Consider the following 23,083-nt stretch of genomic DNA (forward strand, 5'->3'; position numbering starts at 1 on the left):
CCTCACCACCTTGTCTTTGAGAGACGGAAGGAACGATTTGAGCGCCCAGAACACGGCTCGTAGCTCCAGGATGTTGATGTGAAGAGACCTCTCCTCCGGGAGCCAAAGGCCTCTTGCGTGGAGATCTCCAGTGTGGGCCCCCCATCCCTCCAGGGAGGCGTCCGTCATTACCGTCTCCTGATACGCCGGGGCCTGAAAGTCCATGCCTGCCGCGAGGTGCACACGGGTACCCCACCATAGAATCGCCCGACGGAACTCCTCGTCGAGCGGGATCCTGTCTTCGAAGCTGCCCGCCGCTTGAATCCAGCGGGTGTCGAGGAACTCTTGTAGCGGACGCATCCAAAGTCTGCAGGACACCATCACTTGATGGACCTCACTCTGGCCACATCCGTGGCCAACAAGCGCTGCACCTTGCCCAAAATGGCCTTCGTCCTTTCTTCCGACGGAGATGCCAATCGCTTCACTGTATCGAGCTTCGCTCCCAGAAACAGTGCCACCTGCGACGGCACCAGATGGGATTTGGGGTAGTTGATGGCGAATCCCAGCTCCGTGAGCAGGCGGACGGTCCTCGCTGTGTGTTCGACGGCGAGTTCTCTTGACCTTGCACGGATTAGCCAGTTGTCCAGGTAGGGGTAGATGTGGATCCCTTGCAGGCGCAGCCGCGCTGCCACATGTGCGAGGCACTTGGTGAACACCCTGGGTGCCGACTTTAATCCAAACGGCAGGGCTCTGAATTGGTAGTGACGCCCCTGGACTACGAATCTGAGGAACTTTGTTTCCTTTTAGAATGGGGATGTGGAAGTAAGCATCCTCCAGGTCCAGTGACTACAGGAAGTCACCCTCCTCCAGCTGTCCCAGCACGTGCCGGAGTGTGACCATCCTGAATTTGTGCCTTGATGTACTTGTTCAACCGACGCAGGTCCAGGATGGGGCGCCAACCGCTTTTCTTCTTTCTGACGAGGAAGTATCTTGAGTATACTCCGGAGCCCCGGAGCCTCTTGGGGACGAGCTCGATGGCACCCTTCTTGAACAACTCCCCTACCTCCAACAGCAGTTGAGGGACGTGATTCTCCTTCCTGGTCACGGGAGGAATGCGAGGACACTTCTTTTGAAATTCCAGCGAGTGTCCATGGGCTAGGGCGTCCAGCACCCAACGGTCGGTGGAGAGGGACTCCCACACGCTGACGAACTTCGTCAGCCAGCCTCCCACCGGGGTGCTTCGGTGGGGGCCTGACGCTACGGCCGGTTCAGTCCTGCTTGGACGAGGCCTTGTCACCTTGGCCTCCTTGCCAACGGCGGCGAGACCCTCCTTGCTTGCCGCGGCTTCTGTAGGCCTCCTGGGACGAGGATCGGGCCCACTAGCGGTAAGTAGCAGAGCCGCCGCTGGATCCCTTGGAGGCTCCCTGTCTGCCTCCAGAGCTCCGAAAGGGCCGGCGTTGCTGAAGGGCCCCTAGGGCTCGGGCTGTTTCCGTGTCTGTCTTGATGGCCTGGAGGGACTCATCCACCGTCTTTCCAAACAAGTTGTTGCCGTCGAACGGCATGTCCAACACTCTGGTCTGGACGTTCTGGCAAAAGTCAGTTGCCTTGAGCCATCCTCGTCGTCGGAGGCAAACCCTGTTGCCCAGTTGGCGAAATCCAGTATCGGCAATGTCCGTTGCCACCGTTATGGCGTGATCCGATGGCACCTCTACTTCCTGCAGAATCTGTAGTGCCTCCGCCCTCTTGTCGTCCGGCAGGAAGTCTAGCAGAGGAGCTATCTTGAACCAAAGCTCCCTGTCGTAACGGGCCACAATCGCTAAGGCATTGGCCGCCTTAATCGTCGTCGCCGCTGTCGAGTCCATGGAGTCCAAATTCTTGCCCTCGCTGTCCGGCGGGGAAGTGGAAGTTGAAGCCGCCGCACCCGCTGCTTTCTTCTTGGCCACTGCCGAGACGACAGAGTCCGGCGTGGGCTGGACCCTGAGGCACAAGGGGGCGGCATCGGGGACCCGGTACTTCTTCTCGTACCTGTCCCACTTGGTGGGTGTCGTGGAAGGGTTCTTGAGGACAGCCAGCCCTTCGTCCCAGATGTCGTCGAGCAACAGCACCGCGAGGACCGTCTTTCTCTTGGCCTCTCGTCGTTGGTAAAGAAAACCTTCCTTTTTCTGTTCCTCAGGGCACAGCTGGAAAAGCTCGGATGCCCTGGCTATCATGGCGTGAAAAGAGCCAATTTCATCGGACGGAGAGGCCTGGGGGGGTCCGGCGAGGGGGATGAGGGTTCCACAGGCCTTGCGGGCACGAAGGGCGGAGCGGGGTGGACTCTCCTCCGCTTGTTCGGAGGGCTTCCCGACGGGCCTGGTTCTGGATCCTTCGTCGGGGTCCGTGGTAACCTCGTCCTTATCTCAGTACATAAGGATTGGATCGCCAACAAAATGGCCGCCAAGCTATACCGGGGCTCGGGTAATGGCTGCAACGGACGGGATGGCTGCTCCACTGGGCCCTCGTCGTCGCCATCATCGCTATTTTCGATCACATCAGCGGGAACCTCCCACTAAGATCAAACCTTCTCGAACCTCTAGTTGAGGCCTATGAACCTCTCGTTGAGGCCTTTCACGGTTTCCACCGGATCCTCCTCGGAGGCTGATTCAGAGTCCGTAATGGCCACCGCCCCTCCACCTTTTTCTGCCGGGGACTTCACAATGTTTTAACGATGGTCTGGAAAGAGGATTCCCTCCGCGGCGGCAAGGAAACTCTGGGCCCCGAGGCCGCCTCCACTGGCGTAGTTTCTGCCGGCTTTGCCAGGGCCGCTGCGACAACCTCGATAGAGGCCTTTGCCGAGTGGATCAAGGCCCTCACCACCTTAGGTGCATCCTGGGCCTTCGCATTGGGGGGAGGGTCATCGCCTCGCTCCCTCTCGGCTCCCTTCGAGATCGACCGGGGCCTCTCCAGAAGCTTACCCGGGTTCTCGGACTTCCTCCTCCCGGAACCAGAGCGCTGGCTCGTGGTTGATCATCAGGGAAGTCGCGGCCTGCCTGGCAGCCGAGGAGCCCGACCTTTCGGCGCTCCCGGTGCCCGCGGACTCACGGTGCTTGGCCTTCTGTTGGGCCCCCATCACCGGGGGGCCCTCACAGGACTTAGAAGACCGCTCAGACTTTTTCTTCGCCTTCTCACCTGCTGTGCCCTTCACCAGCCAGGCGGCGAGGCGGGAACAACGATCTTGCTTGGTCCGTTCCGACAGGTTCTTGCAGAACGCACAGTCCTTCTCCATGTGCGTCTTGTCCTCATGAAGGCAGTAGAGACATCTCGAATGCTCGTCCTCCTTGAAAACATTTTGCAATCCGCATCCTGGGCAGCTCCTGAACAGATTGGATCCGGGCGTCGAACTACCCTTGTCCTGGGCCATGTCCGTTGAGGTAGGCCACAGATCTTCCGGAATCTTCCAAGAAGCGTAACTCAACGAAAACTTCACCCTTGAGGGGCGTAGAAGAATTCCGAAACGGGTCCCCGTTATCGGAAGTAGAAACGGTGGACCTTGAGGCTCGATTAACCGAAAAAATTAGAAAATTCTCCTGAAAAAGCCTGAAAACGCAGTAAAAGCTCAAGTGCTAAAACACGAGTACTCCCAACACTTGAACGTGCAGTAAAAATCTGAGTATGGCTGCCAGGGGAGGGGCTTAGGTAGAGGGCAGTCATTGGCTGGAGGCAGTATGACCCAGAGATCAGTGATTGGTTACTACTAAGAAAGACAGATCAGAAACGAAACTGATACTGATTTTTTCTTTACCGAGGATTCCCGGCCTGACGACGGGGAATATTCATGAGCATGTGAATCCATGCCAGACCCCATGCTGGAGAAACAGCTTTTAGAACACCGTTTGGACATTTTGAATACTTGGTCATGCCCTTTGGACTTGCTAATGCCCCTGCAATTTTCCAACGTTTCATGGATCAGGTCTTTTCTGATATGTTGTTCCTCTTCGTCATTGTATACTTAGACGACATACTGATCTACTCCAAGGACCATCTGAAACACGAAGAGCACGTAAGGGTGGTCTTACAACATTTACGAGAACACATGCTCCTGGCCAAACCAGAGAAATGTCTTTTCCATGTATCAACTGTTCACTATCTCGGATTCGTTCTTAGCCCAAAGGGGATTGGGATGGATTCTTCCAAGGTTGACTCAATTCTATCTTGGCCTGTTCCGACCACTGTAAAACAAATTCAATTCTTCCTGGGGCTTGCTAATTTCTACAGGAAATGTATACCCGCGTTCTGAGATTGTGCATCCCATTGTCACACTATTAAAAAAAGCTACCCCCTTTCCGTGGACCTCAGTCCAAGAATCCGCATTTCAACGGTTGAAGTCGGAGTTCACACAAGCCCCCATCCTAGCTCCACCCGACACTGACCGACCCTTCCTTGTTGAAACTGATGCCTCCAACTATGCCATCAGGGCAGACCTGAAACAGGAACTTGGCGACAAGTTAGAACACCCCATCACCTTTCTCTCCCACACCATGATTCCCAGTGAAACTCATTATTCCGTCCTGGAGAAGGAATTGTTAGCCATTCGTCAAGCCTTCACTGAATGGCGTCATCTCCTTCTGGGAGCCAAACACCCGGTACAAGTCTGCACGGACCATCGGAATCTTCAAGTCCTACAATCCCTGGAATGCAGAAACAGTCACCAAGCCTGTTGGGCATTTTTTTTGCCCAATACCAATTTCAAATCCATAATTTTCCTGGAACACAACATTGATGATGCCTTATCCTGACGTCCTGATTACGATACCCTTGAGGACCGGACCTTTCCTAAGATGTTTCCCAACACAATATTTGTTGCTCAAGCAATTACTCTCCTGGAGGATAGTCGAGCCCAAACTCAGTCCTCTGAACCCTGGAAGGAGTTTAAGAAAAACAATTGGTGGAATCTCAAAACAAAAGACGGATATCTCTTCAAGGACAATTGACGGGTCATACCTACTCCTGGATTGAGACAAAAGATCACGAGCTTTTTGCCATGATACTCTCCATTCAGGACACCGTGGCATAACCAACACCCTCCATCTTATACAAAGGCAGTTTTGGTGGCCAAGGATGAAGGATGACATCAAGAGCCATGTCCAGACTTGTGCAGTCTGTAATCAGAACAAATATGACAATAAAAGCCCAGCAGGTCTCCTACACCAAACAGCACTACCAACAAGACCCTGCGAAATCATTGCCACAGACTTTATTGTAGAACTACCTTCTTCCAGAGGCTACACGACTATAATGGTTACCATTGATTTGTTCACACATATGGCTCATTGTACGCCTATATACAAACTACCATTCTCATCTGAACCCCCTGGGATTTATCTAGAAGACCTATTCCGGCTTCATGGATTACCTTCCAAAATCATTTCTGACAGAGGACCCCAGTACATATCCCAGTTCTGGAAACAGCTATGTCGTATATTGGGAATTCAACATGCATTGTCTTCGGGTTATCACCCACAGACCAATGATGCTACCAAACGAGTAAACCAAAACCTTGGAACAGTATCTTCGTTGTTTCGGCACCAAAGTCCAGGATGATTGGTCACTCTTAATACCTGTGGCCGAATTTGCATACAACAATTCGGATCATTCTGCTATCAAGACTAGTCCTTTCTTCTGTAGTCAAGGATTTCATCCTTCAGTCCTACCATCCGTTCTCCCACATCCTACCCCAGTTCTGGCGGTTGATTCCTGCATAGAAACCCTAATCAATGTGCACAAAGAAGCAAAGGAACACCTAGAAAAGGCCCGAAGAGACGTGAAAAAATATGCAGACTCCAAAAGAAGGCCTGGGCCTTCCTATTCAATTGGCGATAAGGTCTGGTTATCCTCAAAACTCCTTCCTCGGCACCTACGACCAAATAAATTGGCTCCCAGGTATTACGGACCCTTTGCTATAAAGGAAATTGTTAATCCAGTGGCCTTTCGACTCTGACTACCAGAGTCAAGGAAAAGGATTCATCCAGTCTTCCACACTTCTTTGTTAAAACCATATGTTCAGCCCTCTCGAACTGCTCCAAGATCCACCCCAGTGATTATCAATGACCAACTCGAATATGAGGTCTCCAGAATTTGTGACTCTAGGTACCGACGTGGTCAACTACAGTATTTGGTCGAGTGGAAAGGGTAACCTCCCAGTGAGCGCACCTGGTAACCCGTGTCAAAAATGAATGCCCCCCGGCTGATACGAAGATACCATCTCCTCCATCCAGGCAAACCGGAGGAGCTGGGTTTCGGAGGAGGCATACTGTCATGAACTGCCGCCTGCGCCCATTCTGGACCTCATGGTCCCTGACCCATAGAGGACTGAATTCCGTGATCCTTCCAACATGGCCGTTTGGTGCGAAACGCAGCTTGCCAGTCTTTACACGCTACTTTCAACATTCTAGAAAACAGACACACCCCGCGGCTCTGCGCGTCTCAACGCTACCGCTCGGAGCAGTCTGTCGTGTGTTGCCGGAGTTCGCTCGGGGCTTCCTTCCGAGTCCTTTTTCCCCGATTCCTTGAATCTACTTCCTCCCTTTCCTTTCCTTGAACTTACCTTTACGCTTCTTCCGGGATCCTCGCCTGCGCTCTGGTCACGGCGTTCCGTGCATGCGAGCTCGGACTTTGTCGCCTTCCTGGTTCCTGGTCCTGGACATCTGAACGCCTCCTGGAGTAGGACCGCTATCCCAACGCTGGAACCCGACGACCAGCACACGGGTCTCTACAAATCCCGGACTGTGCGAAAGAAATCAAACAAGGTCGCAAGCAAGAAAAGACAGGTGAGAAGGGGAGAGACTTGTGACAAAAAAGCCATTTATTCTGTGCAACCCATGCACATATAGCGCTTTCCCAACCACCAGTAAGCTTGTTTGCACTCTGTATATTCTGCTCTTTCCTTACTTGCCTTTACATAAACTAGTAAGTCCGTGCGGAAGGTGCACCAGTATTAGGCAGAATTCTCATTCTATGGCTAATTTCCCTTGCCTATTGAGTCCCTCAGCAGCTTTGCTGGATTTCTGCAGTTTATTTTTTTAAACTTGCTAAGAGTGTGAGCTTTTCCCCCACCCTTACCTGTGTTTTTCCATGTGTATTTCATCTGTTTTTGCGATTGTGGACTCTGAAATATACCACTTCAGTAGCCCCACTCTTTTGTGTGCGTTACCCAGCACCTTCAGTGCAGTGACAAAGGGTTGTCGTTTTGACTCCCCCTCCTCCCCCTTCGACTCCATTTCTGGGGCTGACTACTGTCCCCCAGAAAATGGTAAAGTTGCCATTAACTTTACATAGTCATTTAACCACAGATCCGGTACACGCCATCTTATATGGAGTATTGGAAAGGGTTAATTCTTAGCCCTTTTTATCTGTACCTCTTGGAGCATTGTTTTGCTCCCTTAACATTAAGACTTGGCTGGTGGCAGTGGTATCTACACTGATATTCCTACCGCGATTATATTACATAACGTGGTATAGTTTTGGGCTATTTTAGTAGCCTCGAACTTTAAACCCGCTAGCCCAAATACTTTTTATTTCGGCTCCGGTTGGGTTTAATCGCCATTTCTTTTTGTTAACATCCTTCTTGTGTCTTTCTTTGCGCGGCAAACCAGGTTTGCCTCCTTTGTTCGACCTTTGGCTGGCTTCTGACCAGAAGCCCTCCTTTGGCGTCTGGGTGTCTAGGTGGGCTGAATGTGAGGGCGGGGTGTAGACACCCCCTGCACAGGGTTTCCTTGGAGACCCAAGTTGCACTTTGTGTTGATTGGCTGAGGTGGTTGTCCAGGCTGGACAACCCCCCCTGATGAGTGACAGCCAGGCTGTGTGAATGGGGGATTTTGGCATAAAAGGCAGGCCTCTTGAGCTAGAAGGCAGAGTCGCCTCTGGAACTACAAGGAACCAAAGAGAAGCGGAGAAGAAGACGGCTGCTGCAACCCTGATTCCTGGTGAAGCATTGCTGCAGTCCTGAGAAATCTATCCCTTCAACGACTAAGAAGATCCAGTCCGGAGTCTTCTTCCCTTGAGCCTGGTGGGATCAACCAGCTCGTCTTTTCTTCAGTCAGAGAATCCTCTCCTGGGTCGAAATCACTGCTGTGCTGCAGTGGTCCGGATAGCCATCAGAAGAGCCCTCTCCTGATTTAAAGGAACGCACCTTTTATTAATCGTTGTCTTTTTCACTGCTGCGGGCCTCATCCCTAGGTAGTGCAGATCGCTCCAGACGTCGTCGCCCTTGTCCCCACAACTGAAGCCGCAGGAACTGAGTCTGCAGGAACTACCAGGAACAACTGCCGTGGCACCAGCTTTTCTCCAACAGAATAAGGTATTGTGCATACTTGGTCATTCTCTCCGTCTGACCAGCCGGAATCGGGGTGAACCCTTTTCCTCCACGAAGATTTGTTCTTTCTTCCCTCCTTCTTATAACTTTTCCTTCCATTTGACAATCTTTACGAACTCTTGGCATCTCGAATCTCGAACTGTTCAACGTGTGATCCTCGGCAACTGAGCATCTGCTCCATTGACACTGGTGCAGGCCTATTGACTTTAATCTGTATCTTTGAATAAGACCTCGAGTCTCCTTGCCTTTAAAAAGTATTGCCTATGATTTTTATTCACTTTTCCATTGTTGGAAATTCTTAAGTACAAAGTGTGTTTTAACTTGGTGAGTATTTCTAACCGCGGGTCTGTCAAATCCTAAGGTACTTACCTTGAATTTACTGGAACAAGTGGAATTGGTTGTGCAGTGTATTTTACGTGTGGTTTTGAATTTATAGAAGTGAAGTGTTTTGTGAACAGATGGTTTAAAATAAATGTACTTATATTTTTTATCTGAAACCTTGGCTCAGTGTTTGCTCGAGTCACAGTAATTGTGGTCCTTTGTGTAATCTCTACTACTGCTCATTTACTCTTGAGATAAGTCTGGCTGCTCCGCCACTGCTACCACTTTAACAGTGTAGTACAGGCTTGTACCAAAGGTGAACTTGTATTACCACTTGTAGTCTTAATTGTGTGTAGTGGTCCCTAAGCGCACTGCACAGGATTCTGCCCAACACCCAGCTTTGCAATTTTGCAGCCTTATTACAAACTGTCCCACTTTCAGTTATATCTTTTCTTCAACCGTCTAACCGGCAGGTGACCTGTTCGTACTTTGTCTCACTGCTCAGTGCACACAAAATGTATCAGTTTAACGGGTCATGGAAAGGCAAGGGAAGCAGCAGATAAATCTAAGTAATGCCACATTTAACATGCCCACGTCAAACCTCTGCTGACTTCCTTCACGTGGTGTGGTTGTGCAACTTGGTTTACTCTCTTTGGTCAAGTATAGCAGACGCTATGTCGAGTATGATCGATATTTCTATTCCTCTTACCCCCGAATGCTGGTTGTTGGCACGGATGGATTTTGGTTCCATTTGACAGAGGCGCCTTCTTGGCATGGCTTCGGTGGTGGCAAGGTCACTACTGGCACGGAAGTGGGGAGCCCCGGCATGGCCCTCGTTCTAGCACTGGCTTAACCTTATGGCTTGCTCTGAACACAGAGACTTAGTACAATTTAACGCTTCCAGCTAACAGCAGACCTAAGGACTATTGGGGCCCTTTCAGGAGCTATATGGCTAGGGAGTAGGACTCGGAAGCAGGCTCGGACATCTAGTCGGGGGGGGGGGAGGCGACCCTGGGGGATGCCCCACTCTACACGGTCTGTGAAATGGCATGGTTGCAATTTAAGGGCGGTTGTACTGTAACTGGGTTAATTTTCTGTCTGTATCTTCTCTTATTTAAATGGTTTTCCTTCCCTTGGTGCTAAAGTAATTTGCTGACAATATGCTTGGGGAGAGGGCGGGGAGGTGGGGTGGGCCACAGGGGTTTTTTGTTTCTTTGTTGCATTTAGTTGAGGGGGGTTTCTTCGTTAGTATGCTGTTGCGTAATGTTTATTGTATGTGGTAAACTGCAAATAAAGACAGTTTAAAAAAAAAGTGCAGGTTGCTGTTTCTTGGTTAGCCGTGGCCATTATACAGTTAGGAGTACTTTAGACACATTGCTACGTTTGCAGTGCCTCCCACAAAGTGGACAGCAATACTTTAAATGCGGTAGCCTACTGCATGAATACGTAGGGCTGGCGACGGGGGCGCTGTTTTCAGCATACACTGCATGACATATACATGGGTCTAGGTGTGGAACGTAAACACGTGTGCTTCCACAACTACTTAAAAGTGCATTTCAAGATTTAGACATGCAGACACGAATGGAGACCTAGGGATACTTGCTGTGTAATTGCACATACGCCGACTAGTTGAAGTCTATATATGTTACTAAAACCTTTTCTCTTTACTGAACAAACTATCGTAAAGCAACGTTATGCTTAAAATGCCCTACTAAAAACCTAAGAAATTTACTAACACAAAACCTTGTTAAAGGGACGTTATGGTGTTAGGGAGAATTCTCTTCTAGGGCTAATTTTCCTTACCTATAGAGTCCCCCAGCAGCTTTGCTGGATTTGAAGGGTTTAATTTTTTTCTCCTGATAAGAGTGAGACCCTTTTTTCCCCCCACTCTTAAGACAGATAGCCAGTGTGTGTTTTAGGCTATCTTGTGTGCTTATGGGCTATGGGGTTTTTCTCACCCTCATAGTGATCATCTTTTTAACATGTGTGTCACACAGCACCCTCAGTGCAGTGACACAGGGGTGTCGTACCGACCCCCAAACAGACTCCATACCCTGGGACTGACTACTGTCTCCCAGGGCATGTAAAGTTACCATTGACTTTACTAGTCAATAGTTATGAATAAAACCAGTACAACCCATCTTAGTATGGAAGTACTGGAAAGGGTTAATAGTTTTTCCCTGGTGTTCATTTTCGAGAGGGTACCGTACAGTCACTCTCTCCAAAGTTTCTGGCTGGTGGCAGTGGTTACTACCGTAAATATTTGACCGCAAATATTTTCCTATGGGATTTTCTCATTGTTCGAGGCTACCACTTTTACTGACAGCCTCTAACATATCGCCGGTTTATTTTAATATTAACTTTAGTCCGGTAGGTTTTTTATTGGCAGAACTTTAATAATATTTCTTTCTCGCGTCTTTCTCTGAAATCCCAACTCAGGTCGGGGATCCTTTGTTCATCCTTTTGGCATGCTTCTGTATAGAAGCCCTGCTTTCAGAACCACTAATTCTGGGGTAGACAGGATGTGTGGGACGGGGGATAGGCACTATGGACACCCTGGACAGGGTTATCGAGGCAACCCAAGTCGCACTCTGCCCTGATAGGCTGGGGGGCTATCCCGCAAGGATAGCCACCCCACTGTGTGAGTGACAGCTAGGCTGTATGAATGGGGGTCTTGCTGCATAAAAGCAGGGTTCTGAGGACTGGAGGACAAGACGTCGCCACTGGAACTAAGAAGCCAAAGAGGAGAGAAGCCAAAGACATCTGCAAAGACTGAACCACCGGTGAAGCCCTGCTGCAGATCCTCACCACTTTCTTCCAACGACTCGAGAAGATCTTCACCTGCAAGAGTCTTCTTCCCTTGAGCTGGTGGGGTCAACCAGTTCGCCAATCGCCTTACAGGACCTGCTTTTGGTTGAATCGCCATTGCTAAGCACTAGGAAACCGGATAACCATGCACCCGTCCCGCGTACCTTTTATTCTGTTTTGGCAGCACCGCGGCTGGTTTTATCCCTGGACAGTGCAGTAACTCGATCCTTCCTCCACGACGAGAGCCTCTCTTCCTCGGCTGGATCTTCCAAACTGCAAGAACTGCCAGGAACTACCGCCACCAAAGGAGCCTCTTCCACTTTCAAGGTACATTTTTCCGCCAGGCCTCCCGTTTCGTTGGGTATTACTAAAGGTGTTTTAAATCCTTTCCTTAACTTCTGGGCTGGCTGCCTTTTTGTCTAACATTATCTTTCTACGTCCTGCAACCCCCTTTTCAATCGTTTAACAAAGACTTGACTGCAGCTACTAGAACATTTTGAACCTAGGCACTTTGCCTTGTACCACTGACTCTCGCACAAGCCTCTTCACTCTGGCTAGATTTGTTACAACAGCCTTCTCTAGATTGTTTCTCCTCCGTGTTGGTGCACCTAAAACTCTTCTAACCACCTTTCCATCCCCTTTATATATTGCTGAAGTGCCATTTTGCTCGGTTTTCACCAAAGTACTGTTGATGCGAACTGCTGCCTTGCTTAACTTCTTCACAATCCAATTGGTAAGTGTTGCTGGTGTGTTTTTAGGATTCTAAACCTGTATAACTTGTTCTTTCCCTCCCTCTGAGGAAATTGTTAGAGTGCCATTTCTGCTTAATTTACACTGTGCCGTTTTGCTCAGTTTTCACTCTTGCTCAAACTTGTCTACAATTTAAATAGGGAGTTGTGTATGCTTTTCCCGAGTGTTTTAACTTACTTTAATAATAGTGATTTGTGTGTGAACATCAGAGTCTGTAAAATAAATATATATATATTCTTTTGATACAAAGCTTTGGACAGTGTTGGGGTCTCCCCCTATCACTTGTGATGTCTTTTGACCCGGTTGTTCGACACTGTTCTGCATCCAGGATCCATTCTAAGAAATGAGATCTACCCGCGTTTAGAACTTTAAGCTTAGATCGGTATAGGTGTAAATACTGTGTATGACAGAATTGCGCTTCACTCCAAAGAATGCATTTAGTACATTTCGGACTCTCTACGCTACTTCTGGCACCTCTACATGTCTGATACTGCCCTTAGTCCTGGATAATCTGAGGATAGCTTTCTTGTCCCCCAAAAGTTATAATCTTGGCTAAAAGGGAGATGTGAAGGTGCGCTGCCAAAGCATAGGTAGCTCTCTTCACATTTAACATAGGCGATAGCTTGATTGCTCCCATTTGCTTGAAGGGAAAATGTTTCAGGAAGCATGCAGGATCTTTATCTTCCTTGCACTCCATCTGGCCTACCCCCCTGATACGACAGCAGCATGACCAACTCTCAGCATTGTCAGTCCGACTCTCCAGTTCCTTGCTCTGTGGGAAAGGATATCATCCATCTGGGAGTATATTAGGTAGGGGGAGAAATTCATATAGAAGAATCATTCAGGTGGGGCAGAGAGGTTCCTACACATAATTGCCTATGTGGGGAGGTACTCTGGCCTAAATTAACCCGTAGACCAAAAGGGAAAGCTACAAACTTCTCTTGGTAAACCATTCAAAGAATCCCAGAGGCAAGAAAGGTACGAAGTAGGGTTTTGGCCACGTAGGGGTTCGAAAGCTGAAGACAACAAAGCAACAGAATTGACTGAAAGCAAAGGCAAATAAGTGTATTAGAACAATGTAAGACTCTCGACTATGCGATTGATCTTATGGACATGGTCCTGGAAACAGACATCCGATGAGTTCAGGACATTTGGATCTTACAAATACACAATCACTTGAGCTGGTTAAGTAAATCACACTGTCAATTTCTTCTATTGAATTCTCCATTTTGTGAATTAATCCACACCCTACGTCCTGCATGTGTTTTTCTTACCACAACATAACCCTAAAATACTAGAAAGGAAATACGAAAGTTCCAAAGGAATCAGGAAGATGTTCCTGTTACTATATAGAACAAGAGGAGAAACCTACCATACTGAGACTTGGGATTGTCAAAACTGACTCATGACCTCAGGGTACGCCACTGGGGAAGAGACATTTTGTTGTTGATTTTTTGTTGTAGCAGATGTAAGAATATCCTGTGAGGAATTGCCATCTGACAAGTTTGTAGGCCAGGCTTTTTTTTGTATTATTAATAAAATGACAGGTAATTCTATCTCAGAAAGGGTGATCTGATAATCAGGCCCACCCACTCCAGCAACCTCCAACCTAACATACACCAGTGCCCTGCTGCATTAGTCTCAGTGCAAGCTGCAGCTGGTCTCTAGTGGCACATAGCAGATTCAGAAGTTCCAGTGCCCTGTTTGACAGCTGCTATGAATGACAACAAAGTCATTGCAGTGCAAAGTTGCATTTAAGTTTACACCTTGGTTTTAATTTCCATATGAATGTGATAACCCCCTAACTTGGTGCTAGGGCAAACAGAAAGTATAAGTCCTACCCAGTGTGGTATGGTGGTGGAGGGTTTAAATAATTAAGAGCGGCAACTGATAAATGTCATACATTTGTCAGCATTGTGGGCACAGCTCAGTTGTAAAAAGGTTAGGTGTATTCTAGTTAGATAAGAGACTGAATGGTTGTGCCTCCCATTTGATCCTTTATGAGGTTGAGTAACCAATCTATTCAGCCCAGGAAGCGCTCAGAAGGTGTTTTCCTGGGTAACTAGAATCAAAAGGCACACCCTACACAAAAGGACTAGCCTCACACCAGTACAATGAATACCAAAGGGCATTTGATGCTATGGGTCTGAGAAGGGGGCAGGATTAGTCTATACAGAGGGTTCTCAACTTAAGTGGGGAAGGGTACCACCATCTGTTTTTTATCTGTACCTCTTTCATTCCCGTACCCCCCACTTCCTTTAGCACAAACCACTTTGGGTATGTTGAAAGAAGACAAAGACCACTTGTCACAAGAACAGGGATGGGACCACTTAAAGCAGGCTTGATTTTGTCCAATCACTAGCGTACTTTTGTCATAAAAGAGGGGGTCGCCCACTCCTTCGATTCATCTCTGGACTTCTACACGTCAAGAAGAATTCGATTTGACATTGTTGGGCGATCGGCCCTTTCCAAAGTCCTCCAGTTCTGAGGTGAAGACAAGTGGCCAAAGCTCCGCTCCCTTACCATTCCCTGAGCACATTGGGGGTGACCTACTGGAGCAAGACAGGCCTTTCTGCCAGCTACACCAGTACCCACAACGTCACTGTAGGGAAAGGACTCTTGCATGAATTTGTCACCCTCCCAAGTTTTTGGCAGAACAAGGACCTATCTTGTCCCTGAGACTCACAGAATCATGATAGCCAGATGAGCCAGGATCTATTTGTTTTTGCCGGCAAACTCTCCAGGATCTTCGAAACGCTGTGTTGCCTATTCAAAGCAGTTCAGTGTCGCACTGCGCCAGCTGAAGCGTGTTGTACCTCCGCTTAAATAAATAGCTCATCACTGCATCTGCCTCAAACTACCATTCGAAACGCCAGCATCTTTGTCGCCAATCAAGTCGATGGTTAAAACAATCCCTGGTGTCTTCATCAAACCACAATCTTCAAACACTGCATTGAACCAAATCGTAAGGAACAAGTTACTTACCTGTAACTGTTGTTCTCCAGCATCGGTCTGGCATGGATTCACATGCTCATGAATATTCCCCGTCGTCAGGCTGGGAATCCTCGGTAAAGAAAAAAAATCAGTATCAGTTTCCTTTCTGATCTGTCTTTCTTAGTAGTAACCAATCACTGGTCTCTGGGTCATACTGCCCCCAGCCAATGACTGCCCTCTCACTAAGCCAGCACCTGGCAGCCATCCTCAGATTTGGTAGCACGTAAAGTGGCAGTATGACCAAGTGAAGAGCCGCAGAGGGGAAGGAGGGAGGGTTCGCATGTGAATCCATGCCAGACCCATGCTGGAGAACAACAGTTACAGGTAAGTAACTTGTTCCTTCTCCTGCATGGGGTCTGGCATGGATTCACATGCTCATGAATATAAGAATACATAGCAGTACACACATGCACAACCACGGGAGGTGGCAACAGGCTCAACATTAAGCATTAAAACAACTCAACATTAAGCATCTCTTACCTCCTCACCAGGCTCACCTTAAGCGAACAGGTTGCGCAGCACTGCCTGGCAGACCCTGGACTCCTCCCTGGAATCCCGGTCGACACAGTAGAATTTCGTGAAAGTGTGCGTCGATCTCCACGTAGCAGTCCTGCAGATATCCAGCAGGGGCACACCAGATAGGAACGCCGTGATAGCTGCGATCGCTCTGGTGGAATGGGTTCTCGGACGGCCGGCCAGCGGTCGGTTTGCCAACCGATGACAGTATATGATACAGCCGGAGAGCCATCTGGAAATGGAAGCCTTTGAGAGAGCCTTCCCTTGGTTCACAGGTCCAAAGTTCACAAACAGCTGTGATGTCTTCCGAAAACTCTTCGTGCGGTCCACGTAGAACTTCAGCGCTATAGCTACATCCAGCGAGTGCAAATTCCTCTCGGCCGGCGACGAAGGCGACGGGGAAAAGACTGGTAACACCAAGGGCTCGTTGAGATGGAAGTCCGACGGCACCTTGGGCATGACGGAGGGGTACGTCCTCAGCACCACCCTCATCTCGTGGAAAGCCAAGTATGGAGGCTTGCAGGAAAGGGCCTGAATCTCTCCCACGCGTCGTGCAGAGGTGATAGCCACAAGGAACGCTGTCTTCCACGACAGGAACTTCAACGGAGCCGAATGCAAGGGCTCGAATTGCGGTCCCATGAGCCTGGTCAGCACCACATGGAGCTCCCACACCGAGGCTGGAGCCTTCAACGGCGGGAACGATCGGAACAGTCCTTTCATAAGCTCCTTCATTAGGCGATGAGATCACAGGGACGACCGTCCTGCAGTTCTGGTGTATCGGGAAATCGCTGCCAGATGTATCTTGATGGAAGCATGAGCTAGTCCAGCTTTGGCCAGCGACAGTAAGTACGGTAGCACTTGAGGGGCTGTAATCTGTAGAGGTTTAATCTTCTGTGCACGGCACCAGACAGAGAACCTCTTCCACTTGTGTCCGTAGCACTTGAGAGTTGAGGACGCCCTGGCCTTTGCAAGAACCTCTCGGCAGTCAGCCGGGATATCGTACCCTCCAAACTCTAGTGCTGCAGGAGCTAGGCCTGCAAGTTCAGCGACTCCGGGTCGTGATGAAGAATGGCGCCTCCTTCTCTGGAGAGAAGATCTGCATCCGTCGACAGTTTGACTGGTGGGGACGCTGACAAGTCCAGAAGGTCCGGGAACCATATCTGTCTCGGCGACCTCGGTGCGACGAGGATCATCCTGCACCAGGACCTCTTGAGTTGGTTGATGAGCATGAGCAGCAACGGCAACGGAGGGAACGCATACAGGAACAGGCCGTCCCAGGGGAACGAGAAAGCATCGCCCATGCTCCTCGGCTGGGGGAACCTGCTGGCGAACCTCTGGCACTTGGAGTTCGTCGCCGTCACGAACAGGTCGATTTGGTGTTTGCCCCATCGCCGGAAGAGTTGATCCACTTGATCCTGGCTTAGTTCCCACTGGTGGCACGAGTGCAGCTCCCTGCTGAGTGAGTCGGCGATGGTGTTTTTTATCCCTGCTAGATGAAAAGGTAACAAACATCCCCTGGGCAACGGCCCAGTGCCACAGACACTGGGATTCGTTGGACAGGGCTGGGGATCTGGTTCCTCCCTGCTTCCGGATGTAGAACATCGTGGTGGTGTTGTCGGTGAAGATCCTCACCACCTTGCCCTTGAGGGACGGGAGGAATGACTTGAGGGCCCAGAACACTGCTCGGAGCTCCAGTATGTTGATGTGGAGCGGCCCATCCTCCGGGAGCCACAGGCCTCTCGCGTGAAGATCTGCGGTTTGTGCTCTCCAGGGAGAGATCAGTCGTCACCATCACCTAGTATGCTGGGGTCTGAAAGTCCGTGCCCGCTGCGAGATGCGCGTGGGTGCCCCACCAGCGAATTGCTTGGCGGAATACTTCGCTGAGCGGGATCTTGTCCTCGCAGCTGCCCGTCGCTTGCATCCAACGGGCGTCGAGGAACTCCTGCAGAGGACGCATCCGAAGCTTGCACAGGCGCACCACATAGATGCAAGAGGACATCATCCCGAGCAGGGACTTGATGGACCTCACTCTGGCCACGTCCGTGGCCAGCAGACGCTTTACCTTGCCCAGGATGGCCTGCATTCTTTCCTCCGACGGCGAGTACCAACTGCGCTACTGTATCGAGCTTGGCTCCCAGAAGCAGCGCGACCTGCGACGGAACCAGGACGGATTTGGGGAAGTTGATGAAGAATCCCAGGTCCGTGAGCAGCCAGACAGTCTTTGCTGTGTGTTCAACGGTGAGTTCCCTTGTCCCTGCCCGGATGAGCCAGTCGTCCAGGTAGGGGTAGACGTGGATCCCCTGCAGGTGCAGCCGCGCCGCCACTGGTGCTAGGCACTTGGTGAACACCCTGGGCGCCGACTTCAATCCGAATGGGAGGGCCTTGAACTGGTAGTGCCGCCCTTGGACTACGAACCTGAGAAACTTTCGGTGTCCTTTTAGGATGGGGATGTGAAAGTATGCATCCTCCAAATTCGACGACGATAGGAAGTCACCTTCCTTCAGCTGGCCCAGCACGTGCTGGAGGGTGACTATCCGGACCTTCTGTGCCTTGATATATTTGTTTAGCCGACGCAAGTCCAGAATGGGACGCCAACCTCCTATCTTCTTTCTGACGAGGAAGTATCTTGAGTATACTCCGGAGCCCCGGAGCCTCTTTGGGACGAGCTTGATGGCTCCTTTCTTGAGCATCGCCCTTACCTCCAACAGCAGTTGAGGCACGTGGTTTTCCTTGCTGGCCACGGGAGGAATTCGGGGGCACTTTAGAAATTCCAGAGTGTGCCCGTGGGCCAGGGCATCCAGCACCCAACGGTCGGTGGAGATGGACTCCCACACGCTGACTAACTTCGTCAGCCGGCTTCCCACCGGAGTGCTTTGGTGGGGGCCTGACGCAACGGCCGGTTCAGTCTTTCTTGGAAGCAGCCTTGCCGCGTTGGCCTCCCTGGCGACGACAGCGGCGAGATCCACCCTACTTGCCTCGTCCCCTGTAGGCTTCTTGCGACGAGGAGAGGGCCGCCCGACGGTAGGTCGAGGAGCCGCCGCAGAATCCTTTGGAGGCACCTTGCTTGCCTCCGGAGTTCCGAAAGGGCGGCCGCCGTTGCTGTAGAACTCCCAAGGCCCGAGCCGTCTCTGTGTCGGTCTTGATGGCCTGCAGTGACTCATCCACTGTCTTTCCCGAACAGATTGTTCCCGTCAAAGGGCATGTCCAAAACCTTGGCTTGCACGTCTTGGCGGAAATCCGTCGCCTTGAGCCACCACCGCCGAAGGCAAACGCCGTTGCCCAACTGGCGGAAACCGTTGTCGGCAATGTCCATGGCCACAGTTATGGAGTGGTCTGACGCCACCTCACCCTCCTGTAGGACCACCAGGGCCTCTGCCCTCTTGTCGTCCGGGACGAAGTCGAACAGGGGGGCGATCTTGTACCACAACTCCCTGTCATAGCAGACCACAATCGCTAGGGTGTTGGCCGCCTTAATCGTCGTCACTGCCGACAAGATGACTTGTCGTCCCATGGCATCTAGTTTTTTTCCCTCGCCGTCCCGTGGGGAAGTTGAAGTCGAAGCCCCCACTTTCTTCTTGGCTGCTGCCGAGATGACCGAATCCGGGGTCGGTTGTGCCCTAAGGCACAAAGGGGCACCGTCAGGGACTCAGTACTTCTTCTCGTACTGGTCCCTTTTGGCAGGCGTCGTGGACGGGTTCTTCAGGAGGGCAAGACCCTCGTCCCAGATGTCATCCAGCAACGGCACAGCGAGGACCGTCTTCCTCTTGGCCTTGCGCCGTTGGTAGAGGAAGAGGAAGCCTTCCTTCTTTTCTTCGGGGCAGAGCTGAAAAAGCTCGGATGCCCTGGCAATCATGGCTTGGAAGGAGCCAAATTCGTCAGGAGGAGACGCCCGAGGAATCGGAGACGGGAGGTCAGTCCCATCGTCGCCGCCGTAGTCATTTGTCCCCGTCGTGGCCGTTTCTGTTCCCGTGTCATCCCTCGGGACCGGGGAGGGCAACAAAGGCTGAGAAGGACGTGAGGTCTGAAGGGGAGCCGGATGAATTCTCCTCCTCTTGTTTGGAGGGCTTCCCAACAGACCCGGTTCAGCTGGGTCGTCCGTCGGGGGTAGGGGCAGTCTCGTCCTTATCTCCGTGCATAAGGCTTGGATTGCCATCAAAATGGCCGAGTTGTCTTGTGGCTCGGGTTGTGACGGGCATGCCGGGAGCGACGGTTGTTCCTCCTCCACGGGACCCTCGTCGCCACCCTCGCTCTCGTTGTGCCCCTCGTCGGGATCCCTCCCGTGCGACCGCGCCTCTTCCAAATTCTCGGTCAGTTCCACCTCGCAGGTTGTGTCCGTCACGGCTACCGCCCCCCCTCTTTTTCCACTGGGGTTTTCACGGGGGTCTTCTCGACAGGCTTAAAAGTGGATTCCCTCCGCGGAGACAAGGAACCTCTGGGCCCCGAGGTCGCCTCCACTGGGATAGCCTCCACAGGCTTCGCCAGTGCCGCAGCGACTCCCTCAATCGAGGCCTTGGCCGGGATCAAGGCCTTCACCACCTTGGGCGTACTTGAGGCCTTCACCTTAGGGGGAGGGTTGCCGCCTCGCTCCCCTTCAGCCTGATCCTTCGAGATCAACCCGGGCTTCTCCAGAAGCTTAGACGGGTTCTCAGGTTTTCTCTTCCCCGAGCCAGAGCGTTGGCACGCGTTTGATGGCGTCGGTGAAGGTGCGCCCTGCCTGGCAGCCAAGGAGCCTGACCGTTCGGCGCTCCCAGTGCCTGCGGTGCTTTGCCTTCTGTTGGGCCCCCAGCGCCCTCACAGGACTTAGAAGACCGCTCGGACTTCTTCTTCTCACCTGCTGGGCTCTTGCCTTCCAGCCAGTTGGAGAGACGGGTGCGACGATCCGTCATAGTCCAATCCGACATGTTCATGCAAAACGCACAGTCCTTCTCCACGTGCGTTTTGTCCTCGTGGAGGCAGTAAAGGCATTTCGAATGCTCATCCTCCTTGAACACATTTTGTAGGTTGCATCCAGGGCAGATCCTGAACAGTTTGCCGGGAGTCGAGCTTCCCTTCTCCTGGGCCATGTTCTTCTCGTCCACGAGGTAGGCCTCAGAAACTTCTGGAATCCTCCAAGAAGTGTAACTCGACTAAAACTTCACCAATGAGGGGCATAGATAAATCCGAAACCGGTACCCGTTGATCGGAAGTAGAAACGGTGGCGATTGAGGCTCGATGAAACCAAAAAATGAGATAAATCTCTTTGAAAACGCGCGACACGCAGTAAAAGCTCGAGAGGTATAGCACGAGGACTCCCAACACTTGAACGTGCGGTAAAAATCTGAGGATGGCGGCCAGGGGCGGGGCTTAGAGAGAGGGCAGTCATTGGCTGGGGGCAGTATGACCCAGAGACCAGTGATTGGTTACTAAGAAAGACAGATCAGAAAGGAAACTGATAATGATTTTTTCTTTACCAAGGATTCTCAGCCTGATGACGGGGAATATTCATGAGCATGTGAATCCATGCCAAACCCCATGCTGGAGAATGCGTATCCAGTCTCTTCGCTGTTGACCCGTACACTGACCACCAAACTATCTCAGAATAAAACTGGTTATATCACAGCCTGTGTTGGATAAGTGTTTTGTTCCTCCAGGCTCATGGCTACACAAAAGCAAACTTTATAAAAATAGTCAATGTAGGATTGTCTATCTATTCATATTACCATATAGCAGCTGGCAAGATGTTTCTTTTTTAGAACTTCTAGTTCACTCTGTGAATATTTCAGACGTGTCTGGGTTCCTTGTGCCTGTGCTCGCAATTGTTTCAAATCGGTCTCTTTTCGTTTTACTCTCATTAACTCCTGAAATATTTGTAAGATAAATATATTAAAAGCTTGGACAAAAATAAATGCTTAGCTACAGAAACGCAGGTAAAAGCACCTACATCTAGCACTCTTCCTTTATAATACAAATTGGCATTAAATAAAAGATATTAAAATGAGAAAAACAATTAAAAATAGCCAATGAAACTGGTAAAAAACAGTAAAAGCAGAAAATGAGAATGTTACTTAACTGTAATCCTAGTTCTCCATTGCCTGCATCTTAATTATGATCAAACACATGATAGCTCAGGGTGTGAGTGGGACACCGAAAAACAGTTAATTCAAAAGATAGTATTTGATGTACAGCCAATTGTTAGGGAGAATTCTCAGAAATGTGCTAATTCCCTTCTACCTTAGAGACCCCTCAGCTCTTTTGCTCGACTTTAGGACTTTTTAATTTCTAACCTGGAGAGAGTGAGCCCTTTTTCTCACCCTCGCATGCATTTTTATTGTGATTTGGACTCTTTCTTTTTAACTTTGGAGTCTGACAAACTCCATAGCCATCATCTTTTACATTGTGGCACACAGCACCTTCAGTGCAGTGACACAGGGAAGTCTGTCAGATTTCCCAAAGGTTTACATAGTTCTCTTGGATAAACTGTTTCTAAGAGCAGTAACGTGAAACTGACTTTACTTACCTTTTGTAACTTTCTAGACCCAGCACACACTATCTTACCATAGGGTGCTGGAGGGGTTACTTAGTATTAACTTGGTCTAGTTTCTCATGTAACATTTTTATGTTACCCTTTCTAAAATGAATGGCTGGTGGCAGTGGTTACTTTTTACTACCATTATGGGTTTTTACCGTGGGGTGTGTTCGCAGCTGCAGAAAAGCAACCATGGGTGCCCATTTCGTCAAAATTGCCATTGTCTTTTTTTGCCATTTCTTATTGGAAAAGTACTTCGAGATTCACTCTGTGCATCAAACCAGGTTTTGTCCCTTTGTTCGTTTTGTCTTTGGCGGGATTCACAACTGAAGCCCGCCTCTGGCTCCAGTATGTCTCGCAGGAAGTGAGGTAGGTGCCCGCAACTCTGTGTGCTTAATCCCCCTGGTTACAGTAATGCACCCAAAGGTGATTTGCCGGCTGGCTGTCCGGCAAGGACAGTCACCCTGCTGTGTGATTGACAGCTAGGTTGGAATGAATGGGAGAAATTGAAAGTTACTCACCCTAGTGACTAACGTACTCTTAGTCCTCTTTGCTCCATACTTTATGGGCGTCCCTTCCTAGGGATGGGAGACAATCTTTTTCACCAGAAAAACCTTCTTCCACTTTAAAATTAGAGGAGGTGCGGGGGTGCGGCCCTGGGAGCATGCGCTACCCTGATACCGCCCACCGGAGCTGTTAGAGAGAATTCTCTTTTATGGTTAATTTCCCTTACCTAGTGAGTCCCTCAGCAGCTTTGCTGGATTTATGGGGTTTATTTTTTTCCACCTGGTAAGAGGGTGAACCTTTTTCCCACTCTTACATGTGTTTTGCCATGTGTATTTTGACTTTGTGTGATCTTG

At 50.2% G+C, this 23,083-nt stretch overlaps 1 protein-coding gene across 1 annotated transcript in view; it reads right to left on the reverse strand.

Moving 5' to 3' along the window:
- The window catches only part of SMC1B (structural maintenance of chromosomes 1B), a 2,377,846-nt gene that overhangs the window by 1,130,949 nt on the left and 1,223,814 nt on the right, over nucleotides 1–23,083 (reverse strand). The window contains exon 13 of the mRNA XM_069627687.1: nucleotides 21,418–21,555. Coding sequence (XP_069483788.1) covers nucleotides 21,418–21,555 — 138 coding nt within the window. The remainder of the gene's footprint in view (nucleotides 1–21,417; nucleotides 21,556–23,083) is intronic.

This window comes from Ambystoma mexicanum, chromosome 12, assembly GCF_040938575.1.
Source record: "Ambystoma mexicanum isolate Mex_15411 chromosome 12, UKY_AmexF1_1, whole genome shotgun sequence".
Classification (NCBI taxonomy): domain Eukaryota; kingdom Metazoa; phylum Chordata; class Amphibia; order Caudata; family Ambystomatidae; genus Ambystoma; species Ambystoma mexicanum.